The sequence below is a fragment of the Gadus chalcogrammus genome, chromosome 4 (genome assembly GCF_026213295.1).
Source record: "Gadus chalcogrammus isolate NIFS_2021 chromosome 4, NIFS_Gcha_1.0, whole genome shotgun sequence".
NCBI classification, from domain to species: domain Eukaryota; kingdom Metazoa; phylum Chordata; class Actinopteri; order Gadiformes; family Gadidae; genus Gadus; species Gadus chalcogrammus.
In genome coordinates, this window is record NC_079415.1 from 35,505,190 (window position 1) to 35,524,874 (window position 19,685).

At 43.3% G+C, this 19,685-nt stretch overlaps 1 protein-coding gene across 4 annotated transcripts in view; it reads left to right on the forward strand.

The window, feature by feature from the left end:
* The window catches only part of LOC130380664 (NLR family CARD domain-containing protein 3-like), a 28,444-nt gene extending 10,819 nt beyond the window's left edge, over window positions 1–17,625 (forward strand). For 3 of the 4 annotated variants that reach the window (XM_056587938.1, XM_056587939.1, XM_056587940.1), the window contains exons 6-12: window positions 4,050–5,844; window positions 8,579–8,749; window positions 9,504–9,677; window positions 11,304–11,477; window positions 13,432–13,605; window positions 13,782–13,828; window positions 14,508–17,625. In XM_056587938.1, the coding sequence (XP_056443913.1) occupies window positions 4,050–5,844; window positions 8,579–8,749; window positions 9,504–9,677; window positions 11,304–11,477; window positions 13,432–13,605; window positions 13,782–13,828; window positions 14,508–15,283 (3,311 nt within the window). In that variant the 3' untranslated portion in view covers window positions 15,284–17,625. The remainder of the gene's footprint in view (window positions 1–4,049; window positions 5,845–8,578; window positions 8,750–9,503; window positions 9,678–11,303; window positions 11,478–13,431; window positions 13,606–13,781; window positions 13,829–14,507) is intronic. The other variant, XM_056587941.1, reaches the window with a different exon arrangement.
* Window positions 17,626–19,685: the final 2,060 nt, after the last annotated feature.

A 19,685-nucleotide genomic window follows, 5' to 3' on the forward strand; every position in this document is an offset into this window, starting at 1 on the left:
GGCTCAATGGTGTTATTGCTAGTTTGGCAGGATACCTTTTATAGTTTGGTAACCCTCACTTTAACCCCCCACACCCATTTTTAAAGTGGCAATGCTAAATCTATATTTAGTATTACTCCTTCCAGACCCCTTCCAGAAAGCAGAAAATGGTGATCGACAAGCACAAAATGGTTTTTCCACCTCTGCAAGTGGATTCCCCAAAACAGTAACGGGTTAGGGTTGAGTGACTGATTGATGGCCGCTAATGATGGAGCGCTAATTTTCACCACAATAGTCACGTCTTTCCCTCACATAAAAGAAAATAATCTCGGAAAGGGATGACAACTGTGGACCAACATCAGTCAAGTCGTAGCATTGGATTACTAGCAGTCAACGTAAAGAATATCCCAGAATCCCAAACTGTTGAGATCGATTCGTCATTTCAACTAATAAATTAACTTGTGAAAGCTGGAATGAACCAGCATATGATGGGTACACAGGTTAGGTACTTCATATGCAAATGCTGAAAAAATACTTTTTAGCTAAGGTACCTTAGCCGATCAGTGCTCCAGCACCAGGCCCTGCCAACACGTGCATCTGCCCTGACTGGACCATGAGACCACTCACCGTGGGGCCTAGAACACGGGTCCCTCCGAGCTCCGGGCCCCAATGGGCCTGCACTGTAGTTACCTATAGTAACGCCTCTGGCTGTCTGTCACTGTTGTCTGTCACTGTTGAGCAGGGCCCCCCCTGCTCAACAGGGACAGGGGAGGAGCATTTTGCACTTCCTGCACTTGTGATCAATCGTTTTAAAGTTTATGATTGTAAATGCATTTGGCCTTCTGCGTTCTTGTCTGTACTTGTGTTCTTGGGTCTTTGTGATACGTCATCTGTAGCAGTCCAAGTACTGTCCCAAGTTTGCATTTTGCAATGAATGGTCAAAAGTGTTTTCTACACACCCATTTTACCCAGGATGCACCGGTTGGTATCTTGTAGGAACTTGGCAGCACAGATGCCCCAGAATTCATTTTGGCATTCGAGCGAGGAGCAGCAAGGAGCAGAGCAGACCAAGAACGCAATGTTGTTTTACAATTATGGTATCCATTCAAATTCTATTGATTGGTCTTTCAGAACAAGTCAGGAATCAATCTGCTGGTCAGAATACGTCAGGCAGTAGTGGCCGGGGGAGGTTGCCCGAGTCTGAGCTGCCCGGCCCTATGGACGGGGAGTCGTCTGTCCCATTTGACGGGCTTGTTAGCACGCTGGGCAGGGGTGGGAAAATAATCGATTCTTCGATGGATCGCGATTCTTGCTAGAATGATTCTGTTGGGGGTTCTGGAACACATATTATAATCTACTATAAAGCTCATCATTAACCCTGTCAGGTAGACGGCCGGAGAGAATTTATCAATGCTGTCTTGCCGACAGGGTTGCCTTGACGGAGCTAGCGCTAACGCTCGCTTGAAAATGCTCCCCATCCAGCCCGCTGGCCGTTCAACCTGTCAGCAACCAGTGGAATAGAATAACCTTTATTGTCATTGCACAAGACAACGAAATTTGCTGGTTGCAGCTTTAATTGTTATTATAATTATTATTATTATTTTAATGCATGGCATGGCCTACTACAGCATTCATTCATGAAGCCCCTATGGATTATTCTTTCCCCAAAACGACTTGCTATTTCTATGCAGTTTCACACATATGAAGCATCTTTGACATCATGATATTTAAATTAGGCTAATTGTTTGCATGTTTCTTATCTTTCCTCTTTGGCGTTAAATGGTTTGATCCAGATATGTAGGGTTATTGTGGGGGTATCAGGTTAAATGGTCTGATCCGGCTTAGCTCAGGATGTAGAGCAGTTTGCTTGTAACCGAAAGGTTGCTAGTTCGATCCCCAGCTCCTCCTAGCTGAGTGTTGATGTGTCCCTGAGCGAGACACTTAACCCTTACTGCTCCTGACGAGCTGGCTGTCGCCTTGCATGGTTGACTCTGCCGTCGGTGTGTCAATGTGTGTATTAACCGATGTAAGACGCTTTGGATAAAAGCGTCTGCTAAATACCGTAATTGTAATTGTAATCCATAGATGTAAGGTTATTGTTGGGGAATCAGGTTAAATGGTTTGATCCAGATGTGTAGGGTTATTGTTGGGTATCAGGTTAAATGGTTTGATCCAGATATGTAGAGTTATTGTGGGGGTATCAGGTTAAATGGTTTGAATCAGATATGTAGGGTTATTATGGGGGTATCAGATTAAAGAATGTTAAACATCATTACCAGCACCAAATCCCCCGACCACATCACCCCCATTCTCGTCCAACTACACTGGCTCCCTGTCCAACACCGGATTGACCTTAAAACCCTTCTGCTCACCGACAAAGCCCTCCACAACGTGGCCCCCACTTATCTCCCCGACCTCCTCCAGGAGGACAGGCCCTGCCGCTCCCTTCATCATCCTCAGCTGGCCTTCACCGTCCCCACCTCCCGCCTCAGCACCGTGGGTGCTAGGGCTCTCAGCACCGTGGGTGCTAGGGCTCTCAGCACTGTGGGTGCTCGGGCTCTCAGCACCGTGGGTGCTAGGGCTCTCAGCACCGTGGGTGCTAGGGCTCTGAGCTGAACTGAAAGAGACACCCTGACAACAGTAAAATCTCCTCAAAACACATGTTCCCACTGGCCTGCTCGCTGTAATGACCCCCTACCGTGGGTTCACCTCGTATCCCCGTTGTGCTGCTGTTCTTACCCCCTCCTACCTGGGTCTCCTCACTGTTCTTACCCCCTCCTACCTGGGTCTCCTCACTGTTCTTACCCCCTCCTACCTGGGTCTCCTCACTGTTCTTACCCCCTCCTACCTGGGTCTCCTTACTGTTCTTACCCCCTCCTACCTGGGTCTCCTCACTGTTCTTACCCCCTCCTACCTGGGTCCCCTCACTGTTCTTACCCCCTCCTACCTGGGTCTCCTCACTGTTCTTACCCCCTCCTACCTGGGTCTCCTCACTGTTCTTACCCCCTCCTACCTGGGTCTCCTCACTGTTCTTACCCCCTCCTACCTGGGTCTCCTCACTGTTCTTACCCCCTCCTACCTGGGTCTCCTCACTGCTGTTCTTACCCCCTCCTACCTGGGTCTCCTCACTGTTCTTACCCCCTCCTACCTGGGTCTCCTCACTGTTCTTACCCCCTCCTACCTGGGTCTCCTCACTGTTCTTACCCCCTCCTACCTGGGTCTCCTCACTGCTGTTCTTACCCCCTCCTACCTGGGTCTCCTCACTGTTCTTACCCCCTCCTACCTGGGTCTCCTCACTGAGAGCTTCTTATGCTGGTTCAACCCTCTGCCCGTACTAAGCAGGGTGAGGCTGCTTTTAGTAACTATGCGGTCCGTTTGTGGAACCAACTACCTCTGGACATTAAAACAGCCCCCACTGTTGCCACTTTTAAAACCAAACTAAAAACTAAATTGTTCAGAGATGCCTTTAATTAACATGTTCTCCATGATTGTATGTTTTTACTTGCATTACTACATTTTAATTTTAACTCTTATTATTCTTATCTACTTGCTACTATTATTGCTTTTGTAACTTCTATTTGTATGCAAGGTCCATCCTTTTTTTGACTTGTGAAGCACATTGGGTTGCCTTGTTGTATGAAATGGGCTATACAAATAAACCTGCCTTGTCTTGTTCTTACCCCCTCCTACCTGGGTCTCCTCACTGCTGTTCTTACCCCCTCCTACCTGGGTCTCCTCACTGTTCTTACCCCCTCCTACCTGGGTCTCTTCACTGTTCTTACCCCCTCCTACCTGGGTCTCCTCACTGTTCTTACCCCTTCCTACCTGGGTCTCCTCACTGCTGATCTTAGCCCCTCCTATGCATGTCACAGCCAATCATATTGCTGAGGAAAAACGAAATATTCGTGAACATTTTAATCTGTAACATGCAGTTTTTGTCACAACCAGCTTCTCCGACCACATGTTATGAAGCCACTAAATATTATGAAGTTGATCATTTAAGGAAATATTGACGTGTTCCCACTGTCACCATACACTAACCGATGTCTTCTGTTGTTTTTCTCATTCAGGATCTGCTGTCGAGTGCCAACATAAAATCAAGTCTCGTATAAAGGAGAATTCCTGCTGTGTGTTTGAGGGAATCGCTAAACCAGGACATTCAACACCTCTGAATGACATCTACACAGAGCTCTTCATCACACAGAGAGGCAGTGGAGAGGTCAACAAGGAACATGAGGTCAGACTGACTGAAGCAGCTTTCAGGAAACCATTCAAGGAGGAAACACCAATAAAATGTGGAGACATCTTCAAACCCTTACCTGGAAAAGATAAATCAATCCGGACAATAATGACAACTGGAGTGGCCGGCATTGGTAAAACCATCTTAACAAAAAAGTTCACCCTGGACTGGGCTGAAGACAAAGCCAACCAAGAAATACACTTCACGTTTCTCTTCACTTTCAAAGACCTGAATTTACTAAAAGGGGAAGAATTTAGCTTGGTGGAACTTCTTCATCATTCCTTTATTGAGACCAAAGAAGCAGGAATCTGTAGATATGACCGGTTCAACGTTGTCTTCATCTTGGATGGTCTGGATGAGTGTCGACTTCCATTGGACTTCCAGAACAACACAATCTGGACTGATGTCACAAAGTCCACCACGGTGGACGTGCTGCTGACAAACCTCATCAAGGGCAAACTACTTCCCTCTGCTCGCATCTGGATAACCACACGCCCTGCGGCAGCCAATCAGATCCCTGCTGAGTGTGTTGACAGGGTGACAGAGGTGAGGGGGTTCACCGACTCACAGAAGGAGGAGTACTTCAGGAAGAGATTCAGAGACGAGGCACTGGCCAACACAATCATCTCCCACGTCAAGAAATCCCGAAGCCTCCACATCATGTGTCACATCCCAGTCTTCTGTTGGATCACTGCTACAGTTCTGGAGGACATCTTAAAAACATCCAAGAGAGGAGAAGAGATGCCCAAGACCGTGACTCAGATGTACAGCCACTTCCTGAGGGTTCAGTCCATACAGGGGGACAGAAAGTACCATGACCAAGGACCAAGGAGATCTGAAACAGATCCACACTGGAGTTCAGAGAGCAACGAGATCATCGTTTCTTTGGGAAAACTGGCTTTTAACCAGCTGGAGAAAGGCAACCTGATCTTCTACGAGGAAGACCTGGCAGAGTGTCACATCGATATCAAAGAAGCCTCAGTGTACTCAGGAGTGTTCACCCAGATCTTTAAAGAGGAGTTTGGGCTTTACCAGGCCAGGGTGTTCTGCTTTGTCCATCTGAGCCTCCAGGAGTTTCTGGCTGCCCTTTATGTCTTTCTGTCGTTCATCAACAATGGTGTCAATCTGCTCTCAGAAAAACCACCCACCTTTGGGGAAGATAAACTCCTCCTCCTCTACCAGAGTGCTGTGGACAAGGCCTTACAGAGTAAGAACGGACACCTGGACTTGTTCCTCCGCTTCCTCCTGGGCCTCTCTCTGGAGACCAATCAGATTGTCCTACGAGGTCTGCTGGGACGGACAGGAACTAGCTCACTGACCAATACAGAAACGGTGTCTTACATCAAGGAGAAGATAGATGGAGATCTCTCTCCAGAGAGAAGCATCAATCTGTTCCACTGTCTGAATGAGCTGAACGACCGTTCTCTAGTGAAGGAGATCGAACAGTCCCTGACATCAGGAAGTCTCTCCGGAAAATATCTCTCTCCTGCTCAAGTGTCAGCTCTGGCCTTCATCCTACTGACATCAGAAGAGGAGCTGGACGTGTTTGACCTGAAGAAATACTCTGCTTCAGAGGAGGGTCTTCTGAGGCTGCTGCCAGTGGTCAAAGCCTCCAAAACATCTCTGTAGGTTCACTCGTAACAGGACTTAAAATACACACTAAACAATATACATACAACTAAAATATAAGGTTAAAATAATATGCAAAAGATCTCTGTAAATTCATAACAACATGTTTTACTATTCTATTCACAACAGAATAAAGTTAAGTTAAGTTATAGAATAATATACAAAACATCTCTGTAGGTGTCCTATTAACGTTGAATGTATTGCAGTACATATAAGAGAATATTCAGAACAATAGAACATAGAAGTAGTTTTCATTTACAATTACAATTTACAAATATAGCTGCGAGCAGCAATGTGGGTGTCAAGCATAATGGGATTCGGTAAGCTAATTTCCCGACAATCCCGACAGCCGGTGGGATGAGCATTATTTTACCAAATGGGAAAAGGACCCCACCTAGAGGTAAGGGCGCAATAAAGTCTGCCTGACAGAACAAATATCACAAATACATAGGGGTATTCGGAACAATATCCCTAAAAGAGACACAATGTAACCAAGCATCCGTTCTGGAGGTGGTTCGTGAAGCATCTAATCCAGTGGGAATTGCAGTTTATATTGTAGGTGGGCGGAATGGTAAATATAGTCATTGTTGCATTATACATTAAGTACCGCTTGTCGCCACACGAGTGCAGTGTCTACCCATTAATGAGCGCCATCAAGTTTGATTGGCTGTCACGGCCAAACGGTTTTGAATTTGAGAAAGCTGTTTTATGCATTTGTTCAACTTGGTCTTAAGATCATATATGTCAAGTTCCATGAAGATTGAACATAATTTGTGGCCTGTGGAAATTTACAACTGATTCTGACAACTTTCAACATGGTGGCCAAGTTCTGATGTTGCCATGAGATATAATTCATAAGCTATATGCGGAGGTCTGACAGTATCATGAAACATTGAAAATAAGTTTGAAATGTACTCATGTGAAGAGAGAGGAGTTAAAACACATCGTCATTAATAACAGCGCCCCCTATAGGTCAATGGTCACCAAATTCATTGAGTGTCACCTTAATGAGGCCATGGGTCTATGTCTCAAGTTTGGTTATGATATGTCAAAGGGCTGCTGATATATTGGCGTGTTTCCGGTTTGGCGGCTTCGCAGTCGAATATCATTGGCTGTCGCGGATATTTCTGCAAGAAATAATATACTAGCTATACTGGGAGGTCTGATAGTATCACCAGACATTGAAAATAAGTTTTTAATATACTCAATCATGTGAAGTGAAAGGAGTCAAAACACATCGACATTAATAACGGCGCCCCCTAGAGGTCAAAGGTCACCAAATTCAATCAGTGTCACCTTTATGAGGCCATTGGTCTATATACCAAGTCTGGTTATGATATGTCAAAGGGATGTTGAGAAATCGGCTCACTTCCTGTTTGGTGGCATCGCCGGCAAATTTGATTGGCTTTAGCGGGCAAACGGTTTTGAATTTGACAAATCTATTCGATGTTTTTTATCAAGGATGGCCAGAAGATCATGTATGCCAAGTTTCGAGATGATTGGACAAGATTTGTGATAGAAGTAGCATTTTGAAGGTTTTAGACATAAACCAAGATGGCGGAAATATACGTCGTGGCGCAATGACGTCATAGGGTGTGTTGAACTGGGCTTGGTTCAAGGAATCCAATGACACCTGGTTTGTGAATATTGGTCGAATGGGTCGAAAGTTATGAACATGAATGCATGTCCAACTTTGACCTGTTGGTGGCGCTAGAGCTGTTGGGCTAGCGACCTGACTTTGGCTTAATGGGCTAATGGGGCTGTCCTGAACCAGTGTGCCAAATTTCACAACTTTTCACCAAGCGGTTCTATGGGCTGCCATAGACTCCCATGGCAGCGTAATAATAATAGGAATTCATACAAAAACAATAGGTTGTCTCGCAACATGGTTGCTTGACACCCAATTAGGTAGGGGTGTGAATCTTTGGCTTCAGACAATTTGATTAGATTAACGATTCAGTAGTTGGCGATTTGATTCAAGGACAATTTTTTTTTTTTGGAACGATTAGATTCAGTAAACCCTGATTCGATTCAGTAATTTTGAACCAAAATTCTATGTCCATGAAATAAACATGCAATAATGTGACACCCCTAGTCAATTTTACCATTATTCTTTCTGAAGCTAAAATGCTTCCACACTTTGGATTTCAAGTTTGCTGGTGCATTAACAATCTCGCTGTCGCTCTCTGCCATGTTTGAAATGCACCAGTAGAGGGTGAGGGAGAAAAAAAACTCTTGTGGGACTTCCTTGCAAGCTGACTAGCTGATGACAGAGTTACGGATTACCGAGCTGCACTTCACAAAATAAACGTGTAAACTAAGTCTTAAAACATTAATCATAATCGATTCATACGATTTAAAGCATTTATATCGATTATTGGTGAAGCCAAAGCGATTCATTCTATTTATTTATTTTAGCAGATCGATTTACTTGAATCGGTAGGACTGACAATCGATTCATCGATGCATCGCATGAATCGTTACACCCCTACAATTAGGGCATTTAGCAGACGCTTTTATCCAAAGCGACTTACGTCGTTTAATACACACATTTAAAAACATTTTCAATCTCAACTAAAGAACGATTTAACGTTTCACATTGAATATATAATTACCCTTTATACACCTAATTATTAAGTATTTTTTGTTAAACCAATTAAATTCCTTCATTATTGAATAACTTAAAGGTTTGTTATTTTACAGTCCCTAACATGTTTATTTTGTGTGAAGGCTCAATGGCTGTCGTCTATCAGAGGAATGCTGTGAAGCTCTGGCCTCAGTTCTCAGCTCCAGCTCTAGTCTGAGAGAGCTGGACCTGAGTTCCAATAATCTACAGGATTCCGGAGTGAAGCTGCTCTCTGCTGGACTGGGGAGTCCACACTGTACACTGGTAACTCTCAGGTCAGTTTTAATCAATGTGCAGATACACCACCATCCATATCAGAGAACAGTTATATTACTCAGATGGTAACTCAGTACCTGTGGTGACCACATTAATGACTTTGGTATCATAGAAATGCTACATCTTGTTGTTGAGGTGGATATAGTTATAGATCCATATGCTTGCAAATTTTTAATTATAAAAACAAACGAACACAAAATATAACGATAGTGTCTCCCGCGTACGGGGTGATAGTTGAGATTCCGAACTGTACACTGGACACTCTCAGGTCAGTTTTACCCAATGGTCACCCTCAATAACACCAAAATGTTCAATATCAGAAGACATTTAACAGATTTACATCCAGAAAGTTTAGGTCATAAATACATTGTTTTCATAAGAATAACTCAACATATTTATATGTTGTTGGCATGACAGTTTAGGTACACATTATATTCTTGCTTTGTTAATGATGGTATAATGTGTATGTTGCATAAGATTATTGTTCTGATTATCATGTAGTCAGACAGTAAAGTGTGGTTTAGAGTTGTTTATTAAAGTGTAATAACCACCTATTAATAAAACTGCATGTTTAAGTGAAGTATAATGATAATTTTTGCTTGATAATTTAACATCTGTGTGAAATCTTTGTCTTGATATTTTAAGATCCGGGTAATTCATATTATTTATTATTTCATGTATTTAAAAAACTGGTTATAATTCTCCTATAATTTAATTACAGTTCCTAACAGGTTGTGTTTATTTTGTGTGAAGGCTCAATGGCTGTGATCTGTCAGAGAGATGCTGTGAAGCTCTGGCCTCAGTTCTCAGCTCAGACTCCTGTAGTCTGAGAGAGCTGGACCTGAGTACCAATGATCTGCAGGATTCAGGAGTGAAGCTGCTCTCTGCTGGACTGGGGAGTCCACACTGTACACTGGACACTCTCAGGTCAGTTTTAATCAATGTGCAGATACACCACAATCCATATCAGAGAACAGTTATATTGCTCAGCTGGTAACTCAGTACCTGTGGTGACCACATTAATGACTTTGGTATCATAGAAATGCTACATCTTGTTGTTGAGGTGGATATAGTTATAGATCCATGTGCTTGCACATTTTTCAATTATAAAAACAAACATGAACACAAAATATAACGATAGTGTCTCCCGTGTACGGGACGGTGATAGTTGAGAGCAGGGTGGAATACAGGGGGTCTTGGGAGGGTCTGAGACCTCTAGTTGGACCCTTAAGACCCCCTCAAAGCCTCAACAGCAACATTTTGGAGGGTCTATAAAAATAAATATTTGAAACTTGCCATTGTCAAACAAAATATATTTTCAAAGCTTATTATGTCCAGTATTCATTATTCAAATTACAAAACATTTATTCACAAACATGAATTGGTTCCAGAATAACATTGTCATTTTGCTAAACCAGGCTGAAGAGATAGCTCATTATTTTAAAAATTTGTAACCATGTTCGGTACATTTGGTTATATTGACGATATTTGGGTTCAACCAATAGGATGGGTTGATATTGAGACTTCAGGGTCATCTTGGAAGGGTGAGAGGTCACGATTGAGTGGGAAAAAGGATAGAGAGGGAGGAGACAAAGGAGGAGAGTACTTTATTCTCTCTAGAGATCGCCCAGCTAAATTATGTTTAAACATTTACTTCCCAGTTGTTTGACGGTTAAAGTAGTACGGGACAGAGAGTATGTGGGGATGGTTTTATTGGTGTTTCTGTTTGTGTCTGGGATGTTTTGGTTGGAAACCGTAGTCTTCTCCACTCCCTATAATGGTATCAGGACTTTTTCTTGCACGCGTTAAGAGCTTAGAGTCTATTGTGTTGCAACACTGAGCCCAGACAGGCCTGCAACGTTTATGACGGCATGTCACCCACAAATGCTGTCTTTGCTCTCTTTGTGTTTTCCTGCTCGCTCTGATATTTTTCTCCTCAACACAATGAACGTAATATTGGATAAAACTTCTCATACAAAACATCTAGATGCACTGATATCATGAATTACAATACAATACACAATATGCTACAATAAATGTAACATTAATATACATATTGCTTTACAAACCTGTCGTTTTCTTTAAGAAAAGGTCATAGAATCAGGATGGCTTTTAATTATCACTCACTTTATTTGGTACATCCAGAAAGGTTAGGTCATGAATACATTGTTTTCATAAGAATAACTCAACATATTTACATTTTTGTTGGCGTGACAGTTTAGTTGGACATTATATTCTTAGTTTGTTAATGATGGTATAATGTGTGTATTGTATAACATTTTAATTCTGTTTATCATGTAGTCAGACAGTAAAGTGCGGTTTAGAGTTGTTAAATAAAGTTTAATAACAACCTATTAATAAAACGGTTTGTTTACTTGAAGTATAATGATAATTTTAGTTGGATCATTTTAACATCTGTGTGAATTCTTTATCTTGATATTTTAAGATCCAGGTTATTAATTTTATTTATTTCATGTATTTAAAAAAAACTGGTTATAATTCTCCTATAATTTAATTACAGTTCCTAACAGGTTGTGTTTATTTTGTGTGAAGGCTCAATGGCTGTCATTTGTCAGAGAGATGCTGTGAAGCTCTGGCCTCAGTTCTCAGCTCCAACTCCTCTCGTCTGAGAGAGCTGGACCTGAGTACCAATGATCTGCAGGATTCAGGAGTGAAGCTGCTCTCTGCTGGACTGGGGAGTCCACGCTGTACACTGGAAACTCTTAGGTCAGTTGTCAGCCTCTTCTTCAAACTGGTTATTCTAGCTTCCAGTAGAATAACCCCCCCCCCAGAATTGCGAACAATTATTGGATCATTCTTATAATTTACATTTCTCTGGGCCAATCGGAATCGCAGCACTTGCTTCAGAATCTTTCTTATAATTGACATTTCTCTGGGCCAATCGGAATCTTGAAGCACACAGCGCCAACTGAGCTCGCCATTGGATGAGGCCGTCGCCTGGCTACCGCGCATGCGCATCCGCATCCGCATGCTGATGCATGCGGCCATACAACGCAAGAGAGCTTTCGAAACACTCGTCTAGAGGGGTGTTTCACGAACGGAGGTTTAACAAACACTGAGTTAACGCTGAACTCTAGGTTGTTTTACCCAGTGCCGACTAACCCAGAGTTTTCGGTTCCACAGCAGCGGTTATTATGCATTAGTTCAACCAACTCGGGGTTGGTTAACACAGGGTCGTGCGCGTCACCGCCAAACCTAAAAAGACGTGATGTATGGATCATGGAAACCCTGATCGATGGGCGAAACGGGCCGCTTATTTCAATGAAATGGAACTTCAGGTTCTCCTGGGGAGCTATGACAAGGAGAAGGACATTATCACAAGAAAAGGGAACGCTAAAGCCTCTGCAACCCGGAAAACCAAAGCCTGGCAGCGGATCGCTGACCGCGTAAATGCGTTAGTTACACGTCAAAAGCATGATCGTTAATATTTGAGCCATGAATATATAAATATCCCAGTTAAGCATTCTTAAAGATCCTACCACATAACCCCTTTCTTCTAAAAAAATATGTACTCCGATTGCTTCCAAGCGGTCAGCGGATCAAGTATAAAAAACATACAAACTGGTAAGCTTTTCCCACCATCGTATTGGTATAAATTTAAATAAGCATATTTTTTAAGCCAATCGTGAAAAGGCAGACAGTCGGCAGACTGGATCTGGCCCTCAAATTGTCTTGACCCCGGTGGAGGAGCTGTTAATAAACATAAATTCAGGGCGCCCCTCGCATGGAGGGGGTACCTGGAGGTACCTACCTCCTCAGGGAGTCAGGGGCCATACCCCACTGGTTGAATGTAGGTTTTTGTGTTTTCTTGTATTTTAGATTTTTTTTGCCTTCGAAGTAACACATGCAGACCATGTGCTTGCCACAGCGCATACTATTCCAAATGTTTTTTTTTTGGTAACTGAGTAGAAAACCTAAAAGTGACAATTCATCTATTGCACAGAATAATAATTGTTTTTTGTCACTCCAATAATAAGTAAAAATAATAATAAAAAAATTGTTACAGTTGTAAATAAAATATTTTTTATAAGCCTCAAGGATGTTTTGACATTGATTTTTGATAAAGCTGAGTTTTGTTAAGTCACACTCAGACTAGTGTCATTTGTATATCACAATAAAAAAAAAATCCCCCTGTGACACTGTCACCATTTTTCCTCTGAGGAGTTTGCAGGTCTGCTGCTGACAAAACACTCCCTGGTTCTACACAATGTTAGAACCTGTGAAGAAACGGTCTTAGCGTACCAAACAAAGCGGACTTCTCCTGATTCTAACCGAACAGTATCTCATTGAGTTGTAGCTATTGAGAAAGGAGCATTTGTTTAAGATCCTGTTTCACATCCAAGTGAAGGAGATTCTGCTGTCTTTGATTATGTCATCTCCCCACTTCCTCTTCCTGTCCTCAGACTCTCAGGGTGACACAGCTTTGTCTCCATGAAGTATCAATAAAGCTTGTCCTCCAATGAAATGAATACACTTTATAAATATGGTTACTTTAGTACAAACTGTTCTCAACCAGATACAATAAAGTGTGTGTGTGTGTGTGTGTGTGTGTGTGTGTGTGTGTGTGTGTGTGTGTGTGTGTGTGTGTGTGTGTGTGTGTGTGTGTGTGTGTGTGTGTGTGTGTGTGTGTGTGTGTGTGTGTGTGTGTGTGTGTGTGTAGCTTGTCTGGCTGCCTGGTCACACAGGAAGGCTGTGCTTCTCTGGCCTCAGCTCTGAGCTCCAACCCCTCCCATCTGAGAGAGCTGGACCTGAGCTACAATCACCCAGGAGACTCTGGAGCTGCGCTGCTCTCTGCTGGACTGGAGGATCCACGCTGGAGACTGGACACTCTCAGGTATGGAGAGGACAGCTCACCACTCGGGGACAAAGTCTCCTACCAGGATTCAAGCTGCTGCGAGATGAAGTGGTTTGAAAAGGCAGCTGTTACTCATGTTGTGTAGAACGTGATGAGACAGCAGATGATGAAGGTGAATGTTTCAACATGCTGCTCTCACTTTGTTTCCCCCCCAGTGTGGAGCACGGTGGAGTGTGGAGGCTGGAACCAGCTCTAAAGAAGTGTAAGTGTCTGTTTGACTCATCACATCACACACTCACTATTGAGATGGAAAGTCCATCCACACAGCAGGAGGTGACGTCCGTCATTCACATGTGGACTTGTGTATACGTTTGTGTAGTTATGTTTCCCTGTGTTGATGTATGTCTAGTATGTTTGTTATAGGTGTGTGTACGTATGTGTACATGTCTATATATAGAATGTATGAACCAGTTCTATGGTACCAACAGTTAGTTTCCAGCCTGTATGTGAGCTCAGCTGGTTCAGTCGGTTGTTTACACAGGTGGATTTCAATGGATGTGTATCGGAACCTTTCAAAGTCTAATATCTTGAAAAGTATGTTGACTATGGCTTAAATATTCCATAGGATCAATGACCTCATCATGCTGAACGTTTTGATGTATAATATGTATATGTCGTGTAAATATTACGGTAGTGGATTTAGTTTATACATTTTTCTAGGCTTCAATGTTTGAATGGGACAGCCACTCACCAATGTTCACAAATATTTCTAAAGCTGATGTTGATGATGATGAGGAATGGTTCAGCAACTCATCATGTCCTGTCCCCGATCCCGGTCCCGGCCCCGGACTATAATGAAACTTAATGTAACAATTGTGTAACTATAACATCACATGACCCCCCCCCCCCGGGGCAGCTCATCATGTCTGGTTGTCCCTCAGATGCCTGTGACTTCACACTGGACCCCAACACGACCTACAGAGAACTCTCTCTGTCTGAGAACAACAGGAAGGTGATGTGGGGTGGAGAGGACCAGTCGTATCCGGATCACCCAGACAGATTTGACTCCCAGCCCCAGGTGTTGGGTAGAGAGGCTCTGACTGGCCGCTGTTACTGGGAGGTAGAGTGGGAAGGATGGGTTGGTATAGGAGTGACATACAGAGGAATCACAAGGAGAGGAGAGGGTGATGACAGCTGGCTTGGAGGGAACAACAAGTCCTGGGGTCTTTATTGTTCTGATAGTGGTTACTCTGCCCGGTACAACGGTAGACATACAGTCCCCCCTCTCCCCCTCGCTGGCTCCACCAGAGTAGGAGTGTATCTGGACCGGCCTGCTGGCTCTCTGTCCTTCTACAGAGTGTCCCCAGGTGGAGGAGGGTCCTCAGACACACCGACACACCTCCATACCTTCCGCTCCTCCTTCACCCAGGAGGACCTCCTCCCGGGGCTCTGGTTAGGGGTGTTCAAAAGATTGGGGGAGGTCTCATTGTCCTTCAGCCGGGGGTCCTCCAGGCGGTCCCCCAAGTCGGGGGTCGACTCCTCAGAGTCTCCCTCCTGGGCCCCCAGGTGGGGGGTCGACTCCTTAATGTCTCCCTACTGGGCCCACAGGTCGGTGATCGACTCCTTAATGTCTGCCTACTGGGTCGACTCCTCAGAGTCTCCCTCCGGGGCCCCCAGGTCGGGGGTCGACTCCTCAGCGTCTCTGTGTCGGTTATAGACACACACAGGACCTCCTCCCTGGGCTCTGGGGGGGGGCCTCGTGTGTGTGTGTGTGTGTGTGTGTGTGTGTGTGTGTGTGTGTGTGTGTGTGTGTGTGTGTGTGTGTGTGTGTGTGTGTGTGTGTGTGTGTGTGTGTGTGTGTGTGTGTGTGTGTGTGTGTGTGTGTTAGCATGCGTGCATGCGTTATTCGATTGCCTGGTAACCATGGTTACTAATATTCATACTGTTTCGATAATACATTTGATAGTATTTCCCATCTTTTCTGAGGAAGAGTTTTGTTCTAAAGTTTTGTTCAAAAGTCAAGCCCGGGCTATGGAAGTGTTCCGGTACCACTGTCATGCACCGACCCGATGTCAAGTGGACCGGGTTGAATTCACTGCGGGTCTCTCTTCTTATATCCATCTCACCAAAGATATTTTATTACTGTCCTTCTCAACACTCTCTGATTTCACTAAAAGGCTGGCAGCACATCACAGCAATAACGACGAGATGCGCTGTGCGTAGAGAAGAAAGAATACCGACGTTGAATTTGCAACTTGTTGCAACAAAATATTCTAAATCTGCCCATATATGGACACGCCAGAATTATATGGTTCTCCCTCGCTACAATTCTGCATCTGTGGCTGCTGGTAATTTAACCTCAAAGAAGTATACTCTACGGAGCTATTTTCATCATTATTATTATTATTATTTATTTTTTGCCGGCACAGCGATCCGGGGCTATTCCCAAAAGATCCGGGGCTATAGCCTCGAATGCTCGAATGCTATAGCCTCGAATGGGTTCTTCAATCTGATTGGTAGTCACACTGGAAATTAGTTTTCCCCCCTTTTCAGTGATAATGTTCCCCGTTTTGATCTCGGACGTCCGGTCACTTTATATCAAATACCAGAATATTCTATTACTGTTAAGCCCACTAGGAATACTAAAACAAGCCGAAACATGTGTCCTGTATCCTAGCTACATGTATGACCGGTGAAAGAAAGAAACCGTGTGAACATCAGGTTGGTAACTGAATGCGCTGACAGTTCACACCACACACGCATCTATGAACACACACACGCAGATATGAACACACACACTTACTCAGATATGAACACACACACGCAGATATGAACACACACACTTACTCAGATATGAACACACACACGCAGATATGAACACACACACTTACTCAGATATGAACACACACACGCAGATATGAACACACACACTTACTCAGATATGAACACACACACTTACTCAGATATGAACACACACACGCAGATATGAACACACACACTTACTCAGATATGAACACACACACACGCAGATATGAACACACACACGCATGGATTACACACACACATGTATATATAAACACACACACACACTGGGTTTTGGTGATTTATATTCATGGACTCAACTATAATCCAAATGCTACATTTTGTTTGGCTTCTTAAAGTTGATCTTGATTAACCCTGAAAATAAGAGACTTTTAAGATCTTCCATCAGGTTAACTTAGTTGGTTTTACAAAGACTATATTTCTAATGTCAAATGTATTTTAATTATTGATTGATGGTAAATTGTAACATTTTTAAACTACAATATTGTGTCTATTTTCAGACGTTAATAGTTTCATACGGCGGGGCTCTGATATCAGTTTATATTTTGATAAGCCTCACATGATGTAAAGCAGATTTTATATTATATTCATAATGCAAGCGGTCTATGGGAAAAGCTATAGATCATGTTGTGACGACTTTAAACTGAGTATTGATTCCTTGTGTTCTGTGGGGAACAACACAGCAGCAGAACATGTTCAGTTATCAAAGATATGTGCACACCTGTTTATGATTAGTAATGTCTGCTGCTTCTGTTGTTTGAGTCCTTGTGTTTATTGTGTTCATGTAAGGGACTGTTCTTCTATTGTTTGAGTTTTTTGTTTATTGTGTTCATGTAAGGGACTGTTCTTCTATTGTTTGAGTCCTTGTGTTTATTGTGTTCATGTAAGGGACTGTTCTTCTATTGTTTGAGTCCTTGTGTTTATTGTGTTCATGTAAGGGACTGTTCTTCTATTGATTGAGTCCTTGTGTTTATTGTGTTCATGTAAGGGACTGTTCTTCTATTGTTTGAGTCCTTGTGTTTATTGTGTTCATGTAAGGGACTGTTCTTCTATTGATTGAGTCCTTGTGTTTATTGTGTTCATGTAAGGGACTGTTCTTCTATTGTTTGAGTCCTTGTGTTCATTGTGTTCATTTTGAGGGTCTGTTTTTCTGTTTGGTTAATAAAGCATAATGGTGAGAAACAACTCAGTGGATCCACTGAATGTTCTCTTGTGTTCAGCAGAGGATCAGTTTACACTTTAAGGTCGGGGGTTCACAGAATAAAAAGCACAACAGAGGCTTTGTCTACACAACATTAATAATCAGGACACCAGCAAGTGCATTCCCCCTCAGCCTCGTGCGCCCGGTGAGGAACATGGAGAGAGTTCTAGACGCGAGCCGACAGGAACCAGCCCAGCTACTAGGACCTGGAACCCGATGGACCCCCCCCCCCCCCTCTGGTCCCTGGTCTCCATGGTAACCAAAGGTACCCGGACCCCGACTCGGTCCATGCGCTGCGACACACAGACCCTTTCCTGGAGGAAGCTTCCAGAATTATTTTCTCTGCTTCATTAAGTTGAAACCATCACAGCTTTGATATGTCTATCTAAATAGTTGTGATACAAAATAATGCTAACGCAATTGCCTTTGGAAATGTATTTCATGTCATATATGAATCACAAATGATTTAAAAGCAACCACATGATTCCCTCCTCAGCCAGCAGGGGGTGCTGCAGCCCCTCAGCGCCAGACCTCCAGCGCCGTGTGGATCTGGACTATGTTATGTGTGTTAGTTCCATATTTCTCAAATGGAACTAAAAAAAAAAATACCGTTGGATGATTTTTGTGAGGCTTGGTCTATTGATTTTATGGGGCGATTTTGGTGAACTTTTGATTATTTTTGTAGCCTGTGAATCGTTTTATCATGTTTAGCTTTAGTATGAAATTGTGGGAAAAGTTAACATCTTTTTTATAAATGCATCTGATTCTAGGGATTAATATTCTGAAAGAATTATGAGTCCAGGTCAATCTGTTGAGGAGAAATAAGCCCAATTCATGATATTTAACACAAATTAGGTAACCACATGTGGGTTTATGGGTAGTGGGGGTTATTGGTAACCATACCTGAACATTTGAAGAGTTTTCGACTTTCGGTATAGGCTGCAGTATGACTTTTACAGAATTTGAGGGAAAAGAAAAACGTTACAGAAACGATAGGCGACATAGTGGTCATTTATATGTACGGTATTCATTCACGTAATATTAATTTATCTTATTCATGTTAAGCTTGAATGTATATGTAACCCATATGGAATATAGGGCTACTAAACCCTTTATTATTTAAATATGCAATTGCATGTGTTCTCCAGTAGGGAGCGCTCAATATAATTCCAGTAACAGGAAATTACACGTGAGCAACCCGTTTCTGCACTATTTGCGCAGGTTGTTTTTTTAGTTTGATCCAAGGAAGATTGACTCTACGATGGCGAGCTTTGCCCAATAGAAATGTGGATGGTTCGGATACGGCGTGGCTAGCCGTGAACACCGCCACAGACGATTATGATGATCCATTCATAACAGATAAGACAACAGGTAGTTACACTAACCTACCCGGGTAGTAGTAAGAGAAACTGAAACACACATATCCGGATATCCCCCCCTGAACTAGTCATTCCTTGACCGAACAACTCATTTCCCAAGGAGTACTGTAGCTGGGGAGTCCTGCTACAAAGGACTTATTCTATTGGTTTTGTTTGTTATTTTCAAAAGCTTTATTTTGTATCAATGTCAATGTTTTATGATAAAAGGCATTACAATTGATACAAAGTAAAGCTTTTGAAAATGGGAGTGAGTCAGTCCTCACTAGTGTAAGGACTGTCTCTCCCCTCCAGGTGGGCACTAGTGTAAGGACTGACTGTCTCTCCCCTCCAGGTGGGCACTAGTGTAAGGACTGTCTCCCCTCCAGGTGGGCACTAGTGTAAGGACTGACTGTCTCTCCCCTCCAGGTGGGCACTAGTGTAAGGACTGACTGTCTCTCCCCTCCAGGTGGGCACTAGTGTAAGGACTGACTGTCTCTCCCCTCCAGGTGGGCACTAGTGTAAGGACTGACTGTCTCTCCCCTCCAGGTGGGCACTAGTGTAAGGACTGACTGTCTCTCCCCTCCAGGTGTGCACTAGTGTAAGGACTCACTGTCTCTCCCCTCCAGGTGGGCACTAGTGTAAGGACTGACTGTCTCTCCCCTCCAGGTGTGCACTAGTGTAAGGACTGACTGTTTCTCCCCTCCAGGTGGGCACTAGTGTAAGGACTGACTGTCTCT